The sequence below is a fragment of the Opisthocomus hoazin genome, chromosome 6 (genome assembly GCF_030867145.1).
Source record: "Opisthocomus hoazin isolate bOpiHoa1 chromosome 6, bOpiHoa1.hap1, whole genome shotgun sequence".
NCBI lineage: Eukaryota > Metazoa > Chordata > Aves > Opisthocomiformes > Opisthocomidae > Opisthocomus > Opisthocomus hoazin.
This window is the reverse complement of record NC_134419.1, coordinates 20,239,586-20,250,410: the sequence shown is the minus strand read 5'-3', so window position 1 is coordinate 20,250,410 and position 10,825 is coordinate 20,239,586. Positions and strand designations below refer to the sequence as shown.

Sequence of the window (10,825 nt, the reverse complement as noted above, 5' to 3'; positions counted from 1 at the left end):
CTTGTCCTGTCGCTGGGCACCACTGAAAAGAGCTTGGCCCCATCCTCCTGACACCCACCCTTCAGATATTTGTAAGCATATATTAGGTCTCCTCGCAGCCTTCTCCAGCCTGAATAAGCCCAGCTCCCCCAGCCTCTCCTCGTAGGAGAGATGTTCCAGTCCCCTCACCATCCTTGTAGCCCTCCGCTGGACTCTCTCCAGTAGCTCCTCATCTTTCTTGAAGTGGGGAGCCCAGAACTGGACACAGTACTCCAGATGGGGCCTCACTAGGGCAGTGTAGAGGGGAAGGAGAACCTCCCTCGACCTGCTGGCCACACTCCTCCTAATGCACCCCAGGATGCCATTAGCTTTCTTGGCAGCCAGGGCACACTGCTGGCTCATGGTTAACCTGTCGTCCACCAGCACTCCCAGGTCCCTCTCCTCAGAGCTGCTCTCCAGCAGGTCTGCCCCAAGCCTGTACAGATGCATGGGGTTGTTCCTCCCCAGGTGCAGGACCCTGCACTTGCCCTTGTTGAACCTCATCAGGTTCCTCTCTGCCCAATTTTCCAGCCTGTCCAGGTCACGCTGAATGGCAGCACAGCCTGCTGGTGTATCTACTACACCTCCCAGTTTGGTGTCATCAGCAAACATGCTGAGGGTACATTCTAACTCTTCATCCAGGTCATTGATGAAGAAGTTAAACAAGGCTGGGCCCAGTACTGATCCCTGAGGGACACCACTAGTTACCAGCCTCCAACTAGACTCAGCGCTGCTGATGACAACCCTCTGAGTTCTGCCATTCAGCCAGTTCTCAATCCACCTCACCAACCACTCATCCAGCCCACACTTCCTGAGCTAAATAAACTTAAATAATGAAGGCTGGGTTGGTGCTCGACTTCTGCTTGGAAGAACAGTCACAGTGAGGCAGGGAGGGAATCTGTGACAATGCTTGTACAGAGCCAATGCGCAGCATGAGATGAGCAGTGGTGGGAGGTTTTGCTGCATTGCTGTCTCTTCCAACCCTTACAGATGAAAATCTATGAAGAATTCAGTGTTCACTCAGTGCTTTTTTGTTCTGGTCTGACCACACTACTTGGGGTGATTGATATTGGAGACGTGCAGTGAGCTCTTTAATACTAATATGTAACTTTATTTAGTAAATATTAGTTGACATAGGATAGAACTTGTTGAAAAGGTCTCTGAATCCATCTCTGGAGGTCCGAGTCTGAACACACATAAGACCATGGGGTATTTAGCTTCATGTATTTCTGTGGGAGCTTGCAGCTTGCTGACATTTTAGAAGTTCTAGAAAATATAAAATCGGAGGTCAGATGAGAAGAATTAATTTTTTTTTTCTCCTGTAGTGATGTTGTGAAACAGTTACTTTTGTGTCTCCCTGTCTCTGTTCTTGGAAAGTGATGGTCTGTGAAGAAGTGAACGACCTATATTTCTGCACACACAGAAGTTTCAAGAACAAACTTCCCAGGCCTTTCACAAGGGAATTATAGCAACAGCAAGGACATTAATTTTGTAAGAAAAATTTGTGAAAATGTATGGAGTGAAAAAAAAATAGCCTTCTCCAGTTACTGCAGTTCTGATTTGCCTAGAAAGCCTCAAAGAAATTCCCAGTCTCTAAAACATTGTCCCCAATAGAAAAAAAACCCAAACACTTGTGCCTCCTTCGTGAAACACGTGGAGCTTAGGGAAAGCATTGAAAAACCCATGAACTAAGTTTTGAAGTAGTGGGAAAGACTTCCGTCTTCTCTAAGGCCGGTATCAGCAGACGTATAGTTGAAAGACTCTGCTAATGAAGTTACTAAGAGTGATACTTGTTTGTTGTGATAATATTAAAGAATTTAAGAATTAATGAACATGTCGCACTGTTCTTAACCTGATGGTAGAGGAAGAGTGTGATATGTCGGTACCCTTGGAGCTCAGGCTTCTCAGAAAAAGCAGGAACATACTGTGGGTAGTGATTAAATTCAGAAGACAATGGCTTAAAAAAATACTCATTTGAGAGAATTTCTTGATAGCTTTTTATAATAAGGTGTAATCGATATAGTATAAGCAGGGTAAGAGGACCATTTACTAACTGCTGTTGACAATCTGGAGGCCAGGAATGTTCTGCTGAATCTCCAGGATGAAGTCAGGGAAGAGCTGTTGTTTGTTGTTGGCAGCCAGCCAAAATATGAAACCTTACTCTACATGATGCTAATCTGATTACCTCATTTCGAGGCCTCACTATTAATCACCTCACATAAAGCAAAATATAGAAATACCTGATTCACTGTATGACTGTCTTCAGCCTCCTGTACTATCAGCTGAGAAATAAATGGTTAACTTCATTCCTAACCCAGACACCTTTTTGTGGTTCCAGCTGTAACACTAGAATATGTGCTGTCTAGCAAGAAGGCCTACTTGATAAACGCTGTCACAATATTTCCATGCTGAAGTGCAAAAGCCAGGAAAAGATTGAAGAAAAGGCCTTTTTGTATTATTTCATTGTTTAAAGATGTTTATTTATTATTCCATTTAATTATTATTCCATGTTATAGTATGAACTGCTAGGAAAAAAAAAGATAAAGTAAAAAAAATTGCTATTTTTTATTTTCTTGAGTTGGAGTTTTGTAAGAGTCTTCCCATGCTTCAGTAGTATGCTGGTGATAGAACCAGGTTATTTTTGTTGGCTCTTACAATCAGCCTCCTGGAAAGGAGGCTGCAAGAAGAAAATTAACAAAACAAAATTTTTCATATGCCATGGATATAAGTCACATCCCTTGAGCATGTTGTCTTCAGGCAGCAAGCATATGCAATTCTAAATAGTAACAGTCATAATTTTCATTAGCTTCTTAATGAAAAACTGAATGAACAGTTCGTAAGTGCATGGGGCTTTTTCTGGTTTTAGGAGGGGGTTAATATCTATGTTAGTAAACTTTGTTTTTTTGGAAACTGAGTTTCTTCTAGTGCCTGTACTGTTTCTAATTGCAGCTGTCTCAAGCCACCACTGATTTTTGTGAGAATGGTGGTGTGTTTAAAGAATGAAGCTAGATCTCCACCATGACTAATCACTCCAGAAGTTCACGTACCTCCTGAGCCCAAGTTCTCAACACGCTATTGACAGGTACTATTTTTATCATGGTCCTACTCCATTTTATTACAGTGTTGTGCTCAAATTAGTAGAGCTTCAATCTTAACCATGCAATTCTATGTTAGTCTGTCTGACTAATGCCCAGAGAGGCAAGGATATTTCAGGATTGAAAATTAATTATTCCTTATTTATTCTGTGCTGCTACAGAATCTGAGGCTTATCTGTCCACTGTCTTCTGATTGCATTATTTAGGTTCTTTCTTTCCTACACTTTTGTCTGGTGTTCACTTGTTTAATTCAGATTTCTAAGTAGTATAAAGTTAGTACACTTTTACGCTCACATCTGTGAAGCTGTTCCATTTAGGAAATCAAGGTTCGTTCCCTTTAGCGCCTAGTGAAGGTTTTATAAACAAAGCAGTCTGGGGAAATATAAATGTATACTTGTTCATCCTAAGATTAGAAGTGATTCTCAAGTATGTCTGACGAGCAAAATAGAATTTTTCTTTAAGTTTTGTATGTTGATTGTACTTCATGTATTAATGCCATAACTTAAATAGTCTGGTTTAGGCCAAAAAGATAAATATTTTTAAATTTTCACTCATTTAACAGAATCTTAGCTTTGGTAATCAATCTAGTAGTTGCTTTCTTAAAGCACCATTCCTTTGGCACTTTGCATATTAATTAGGTTGTCTGTCGTTGAGTTGCTCCTCTTACAAGGAATATCTCTCCCCATCACTATCGACAAATGTAACTAGCAAGGTTTAATGTGAAAAACCTTAAAGGTTAAATAGCAAGCACAATCTTGATAACCTTACTTATTGCCTTTTTTTTTCCATAAGGTTATTGGTTTTGGCTTGTTTACTACTTATATTTTCATTCTCAGAAAAGTAGCTAGATTTTCCAGAGCAGATGCTAACAGCCATTTTATCTGGCTATCCATTTATGGCCTTGCACTACAAATTTTCTTGCTAATAGTAGTGAAAGTTACTGGGTGGTGCAGGCATGTCATACGTAGCGAGAGATTTACGAACATGAGGTAAGACTGTCTGTACTACTAGGGAATCTTCTGTTGAGGTAGAAACTCTTAACAAAGGCTGGCTCAGTAAAGAGTCGGGAGGAAGAGCAGAGCCTGGGCCATTGGCAGACTACAGATTCTATGGCCTTGACATGAAGGCTTGAATTTCCTTTCACAGGTGTTGCAGAAAGATTGCAGTGTCCATCTGTTTAGTTGCAGTATTCATTCTTCAGAACAGCAGCAGATTGGAGAGCCCTGGGTTATGCAAGAGTGTCAGAAATGTCAGAAAGCCGCCTGACTGCTCATAGCTGCCAGTTCTGTGAAAAGAACCTCACTGGATACTCCTGAGGAGAGGCAGGCATGCCACTCTAACGGCTGCTGCAAGTTGGTGACTGCTGGGAGTTGCCTGCAACCAAATATAGGACAGCTTTCCATGTGAGAATGTTCTTATGAACCATGAGCCTGTTTACATGCAGAACCTGCTGCCACTAGTGAAACTGAAAAAGTGTTGTCTTTTCTTGGTGATGCTCAGCCTTGTTCCTGGATTCTAAACCCTTCCAACAGTTAATTACTCAGAAGTGCCCTGGATTGGTTAAATGTCTGAATAAGAACTAGGTGTGCTTCTTTTCAGCCAGTGAAGGAAAAAAAAATTTGAATGTTAGTGTCTAAATTTAGCCTTTTCTGTTTCCTGAGTACACTCAGCAATTAATCAGTCTATCTGGATTGGTTTCCTAGTGTCAGGTTTGTGAAAAGAAACGTCTGTGTGCTGACACTTAGGCTTGCAAAACTGGCCTCTGTTACTACATGATTGGCTGCCTTTTTGCACAATTACATTGTGGTAAACTCTGGAAGGACTAGCATTTAGCCAATTTGATGAGAATTTCTTATTCCTCTGTATTCAGTTCTTTGGTCTCAATGTCAAGACTTCAATAATGTTTCCTCCCGTAGTGAGTTGAAATAGGCTTCAGATCCTATCAGTGTGAAGCTAGATCTACCGAAACAGAACTGGTCCTCTTCTGCATGTCATGATGTATGTTTAGGATCCCAATATTGCCTATACTATTAACACCACTTTTGAACTTGTGGTGTTTGGCAAGTCACCAAGCTGTGGGTTAATTTTGTTCACTTTAGCTTTTATCCACTCAAAGTGGGAGGCTGTTGCACCCCAAAAGCGTATCTCTTCAAACCATGAAGAGTTAATGCATTTATTCTTTACAACAGCAGTAGCTTTCTATAGCTAGTCTGACTTCTTGCGGTGCTCTATAGCTTAAGCAATTAGAGTTGATGGAGTGATGTTGAAAATTGCATGAAACTGTTGACCTACAAAATACAGAAAATGCTCCAGGTTTTGGCATCATTGGTTTTGCATGGATATGCTTTCTGAAAAATTGTTGGTTTGTTATTTGATCCCAAATAAGCAACACAGCCAACTCTATTTAAGTTTGGCCTTAAATATTCCTCTCCGATCTCTTCCATGCCTGGTATGTCAGAAAAGATCTGCACGTTCCTTAGGATCACTTCCAGCGGGGTTAGTCAGGGCTGGTGCCAGCCTTTCCGCAGTGCGGACCACCTCCTCCTTGGTTGAGGTCTAAATTCCTTTTCAGTTCATAAAATGTGAACCTGAGATGATTTTCTGAAACGGTCAAATAATTATTACTGATTTTTATCTAATGCTTTTAACTAATGCTTTGTTAACACACTAGGCCAAAATATTGTGACATGTTTTCGAAACCTTGCCTCTTAAAATCAGACAAAATCTCCTCCATTTAATAGATTTTCTGGAAATAAAATTCTAGAAGAAGAGTGGCAAGACTCAACAAATCATCTAATCCATGAGCGGTTTTACCTGTGTAAGTCTTGACAGAGGTTTGAGTAATCTCCAGCAATGGAGGCCCCACAGCCCTCCTATGCAATCAGTTCTACTCCTTCACCATTCTTATCATTAGAAAGTGTTTTCCAATGTGTAACTACCATTTCCTTTTCCACACTCTCCCAGTTACTAAGCATTCATGAAGAATCTACTCTTCAATCATTTAAATCCCTAAGGCAGCTGTAAAGGAGGAAGTTGATACAGGTAGCACATTCAAATGGTTTGTCTATTTTTCAATAGGTTCCTGTATCTGGTATTTAGATTTATATGTCAAACTCACTTTTTCCTTTTGAAAGTAAAAATTCATGGTCATTAAAATGAGTCATGAACCAAGAAAACAGAGCATACAATGGTTTAATTTCTGTTGTATCTCTACTAAAATGTCCAAGTTAATAGCGGGACTCAACGACTTTTTTCATTTGAAAGAGATGCTTTTCCTCTCTACTGCTTTCTGGCACCGATAAATATGTCACAGGAAAAGCCTCTAAACAAAGGAAAAAAACAATTTTTCATGTATGATAGTGTATCAAGTGTAAAATTAAATAGTGCAGACAATGAAAGGAACCAATCTCTATGATAACATAATCTTAAAATAAGAACAGAAAGCTCTTATTTTGCTCTGAGGTCTGTTTCAGCTGTCAGCTGAGAAATGGCAATGCATCCTTTGCCACAGGTTAACCAGAAGTGTTGATGCGGAAGAATGAGCTTCTTTAGGCAAGTCAGACTTCTACTCTGGAAGAACTGGATCCTCCGGAAAAGACAAAAGGTGAAGTATTAGTCTTTGGATTTCATATCTGGACTGTGCACTCCACTAGATGAAGTGACTGATACGTTTATCAGGATGTAAAAATCACAGATTCCTCCAAGAATCAAATGTGATCTTTCTATGGGCCTGCTGTCTAGGATCTTGTCTGGTGCAATCTGCAAAGCTGGTCTTTACAGACTAAACATAGAATACTTGGAGTTTTCTTCAACAAATAGTATTGTGTACCAGAAGGAGAGTTGTAGATAGTAATATTTTTGTATTTTACATAAAAAGATCTGCTGTTAGAAAACATCGTGGGCACATTCAGCTCAGGGAGGTTTGATTCTTAATTTTAGATTTGCTCCTCGCACCCAGCTGCTCTTAGATCTGAATTCAGTTAGAGCCCTGAAGTTCACATAGATTTTATCTTTTTTTTAATATGTCTGAACGACATAAGTAAAGTGAAAATCAGAGAATTACTTTCATTCCTTTCAAATCCTCTTAGATCTTACGATGCTTTGTCTTAGAGCAAATTATGTATTATTTTCCCCCTTATTGCATCATTGCTCTTTTTTCTTCTTTTTTTTTTTTTTTCTCTTTAAGCCAAATTTATTTAGAGTCAAACAAAACTGCAGACTAGGGTCTTGGTCATCTGATATACTGCTACTACTTCTGTCCAGCAAAGTAGGTCCCTTTGCTTCATTTATAGGCAAAGGAAGTCCCTTTGAGGTCCTATAGTGATAAATTACCTGTTTCAAACTAAAAAAAATTTAAAAGTACATTAGGGCATCTGTGAGGCTGTAACAGTCATGCAACAATTTTGCCATAATAATAGAGATTAATAGAGTCAAACTGAACCATGGGATGAGTTGAAATGCTTACCTATGCTGACCTGATTTTAGTCATTAGGAATGACTAATGTGTTTCAGCTTCCAGTATCAGAGGATTATCTGATTGTCTTCATAGACAAATTGAATGTCCTTTCTTTCATAGCTTCCCAGTAGACTTTCTCCCACTATCTACATTGCCATCAACAGCTGATGCATATAACATTGCCAACTCATGATTTAATACAGTATGAAAGTCACCAATCCATACTTGAGCTAAATTATACCAAATATAAGCACTGCTTTTTGAAGCTAGCCATCAGCTACTGGTTGTCAAGGAGCTGTAGGAGTTTGGTTCTCAAGTTCAGAAAAAAAAATCCCAAATAGAAAATCCATGTCTTTCTGATCTTCAAATGTGTGTATACTGAGAATTGGAAACCACTGTTTATTTTTAGCAAAAGGATATTTATGTAATTATTTTCAGTTTATGAAATACTGTTTTATTTGGGCAAGTCTGCTCAGATACGTGACCCAAAGTGCCTGCTTGAGTTTCAGGAAATATCTTTTTCCTTGTTTAGTTTTTTTGTACAGAATTTTAAAAAGTGCTAACTTGGTGTTTCCTGGTGTTACCAGGGATCCCTTTCTGTGATGATCACCCCTAGCTTGTAAGGACAGTGATTTAATCCACAAGGAAGAAGTCTTTTCTCCACTCTGACGAGTAAAACATTTTACAACAAAGTCAGTAAAAATAATTTGCTTTTCTAAGTATAAAAACTTACCTGCTTATTTGTCCACACAGAGGAACAAGGTAGCCAAAACAAAAAACTATGGCAAAAGTAGCTATAAAATATGTTTTGGGAAAATCAGCCTGGTTTTTGTAAAGCATCATGTAGTACCATGAATGGAGGCATATCTAGTCTACTCAAGTTCATGATTTAGTCTAATTCACAAGAGGAAAAGACTTCGTCACAGAGTTAACAGTTCATCCACAGCCAATTTAAGTTTGTCACATTTATATGGTCGTATGGCTGTGCTTGGTCCATTACAGCTCCGTCTGGATATTATGTTTCTCTGTGGGATTTCTGGCTGTTTATCCTGTGGTTCTACGAGCCTATGGGCTGCTCTCTGATCCTTCTAGTGCATTCTGAGACACCTGTATGTCCTCAGGAAAAGGATAATAGGAAAGAATCAGAGGGCTAACAGCACTTTATTGCATGACACATTGTGTACCAGCTTGAAAGAAGGCTTCCCTTGTGCTTTAGCCTTCAATCCATTCCAAACTAGTTAGCTCAGACAGAAAGGAATTACTGAATTCAGGTCTGAGGATTTTTTATTTCCTGGGAATGAAGTATGAACCAACATCTGAGGAACAACCGAGATTCACTCTGCAGCAAAGATGACAACCAATGAGTCTCCCCAGTTCTTACCCCTCAGTGTTATATGGGTGTGTAATGCTTGTCCCAAACATCTTATCAAATGGATGGCCATGGGTGTTAATCAGACCTTGTGGACCCCTACTGAGAAGGGTCTGTAACACTGTATTCTGAGCTGTCCACAACAGCTGTCAAGAAGAGCTGTATGATGGCAGGTTTCCTTCTCTAGTAACTGTGTCATCTGCTCTTTGCTGCTGGTAAGATCTGGTTTGACTTTAAAAATATCAGGTATGCATAACTTTCTAGGTGTGTGAGTGTGTGTGTGTGGGGGGGTTGTTGTTATGTTTTATGAAAGGAAGAGTTAAGAGAAAAAGTATGAAATGGGAAATGGTTGCCTGGTGTAAAGCTCTCTGCCCTTTTGCTGTAAGCATAAACTGTGCTTAACTAAAGCTATTAGACAAAGTTATAGTGGAAAAAACAGGACAGCTCCAAAAACCTGTTCTTAATTATGCTGTGGAGTATCTTTTGCTCTGCATGGCTCAGTCGGGGCTGGGGGAAGAAAAAAATCACACATGACCCATCTTGTCTCTGGCTCTGCTGCTGTATGCATAATTGTTACATATTTCATGCCTAGCTGGGGAGGTGGGGGCAGAGGAAAGGAGGCAGGGAGGGCTTTCCTGTGCATGTGCTACAATCCCAGTTCTGGAGAGAGTTTGTCCTGGCTCTTGTAGGGAGGAGAAAAAAAGTGCCACGTGACTGGACACAAAAATCGCATAGCTGGTCCTCAGAGCCCAAAGCCTGCGTCACAGGATCAAAGGGTTGTAGTTTCAAACCTCTGCCAAAACACACAGAGGCAATAAACCAAACTGAAACACAGGAGTGGAGGAAACAGACTGAAAACCAGGCAGGATGTTGCGCTGTGGTAAAGCAGCACCCTTGATTTTCTTTCATGATTTGGGAGCTTGTGACTGTTCTAAGTGTGTTGAAAGATCTGCGCAATAAAGTGGCCTTTGATGGGGTCTTCTATGGTATTGAATAAGGTGTTTGATCTTAATGTATTTCACCTGTATTAGAAAACTAATAATGTTGAAATGAATGATGACAAAAAGAAGCAAAAGTAAAGATCAAAGAATGTAAGCTAAAGTCTTTTACCTTTAGGTAAGCGCAGTGCACTGACAGCCTGCTAATGAACCCAGCATTGCTAAAGCGTGGATAAAAAAACCCTAATCCTTTTTTCCCCTGTGTTGTTATAGAGTCATCCACTTTGTATAAAAACTGTTTAGACTTGTATCTGGCCTATCTAGAAGTTTAGTACTACCTGTTGCCTCTTTTTACCTCAGTCAGGATGCTTAAACATTTCTTTAGAAGAGGTGGAGAAGCACTGAGTTAATGGTGATGCTTGCTGGGGCTCTGATGAAATCCTTGCTATTTTTGTGTGTCCTTTCCAAATGGTGAAACAGGCAAGGAGTAACCATAGGCACATGCTGCACAGGGCACTGCTGCTGTGAGAAAGGTCTCAGCCCTCCAGTCATGTAGTGATTCTATACATGGTTCATCTGTAAAATTTGAGTTGATTTTTTTTCTTTTTTTTCCAGCTTCGTTTTCTGGTGGAGCTTGTATGGCCTCTGTCATTATTTCTTGCCCTTGTCTGGCTGAGGAAAGCTAATCCACTGTATCGCCAACATGAATGTAAGAACATTTAAGATGTTTTAATGCTCTGACTTGTGCTGGATAATGGCTAGAAGACCTCAGACAGAGACACTAGGACCTGTTTGCCAAGTATTATTCTCTGGTGGCAAAAGAACAGACTTTGCTTCAGTAGCTGTATATTGGAAGAATTACGAGTGAGGAGAAAAAAGAAAGCTCTGGTTTTCCTGTGAGATGCTTTGTGGTCAGACTTGCATGAGATCTCAAGATTCTGTCAATTTG

The 10,825-nt window shown here is 40.0% G+C and overlaps 1 protein-coding gene across 1 annotated transcript in view; it reads left to right on the top strand.

Moving 5' to 3' along the window:
* Positions 1 to 3,010: 3,010 nt before the first annotated feature.
* Positions 3,011 to 10,825, top strand: part of ABCA4 (ATP binding cassette subfamily A member 4) — a 78,481-nt gene continuing 70,666 nt past the window's right edge. Inside the window, exons 1-3 of the mRNA XM_075424947.1 lie at positions 3,011 to 3,100; positions 6,625 to 6,717; positions 10,492 to 10,585. Coding sequence (XP_075281062.1) covers positions 6,652 to 6,717; positions 10,492 to 10,585 — 160 coding nt within the window. The 5' untranslated portion in view covers positions 3,011 to 3,100; positions 6,625 to 6,651. The remainder of the gene's footprint in view (positions 3,101 to 6,624; positions 6,718 to 10,491; positions 10,586 to 10,825) is intronic.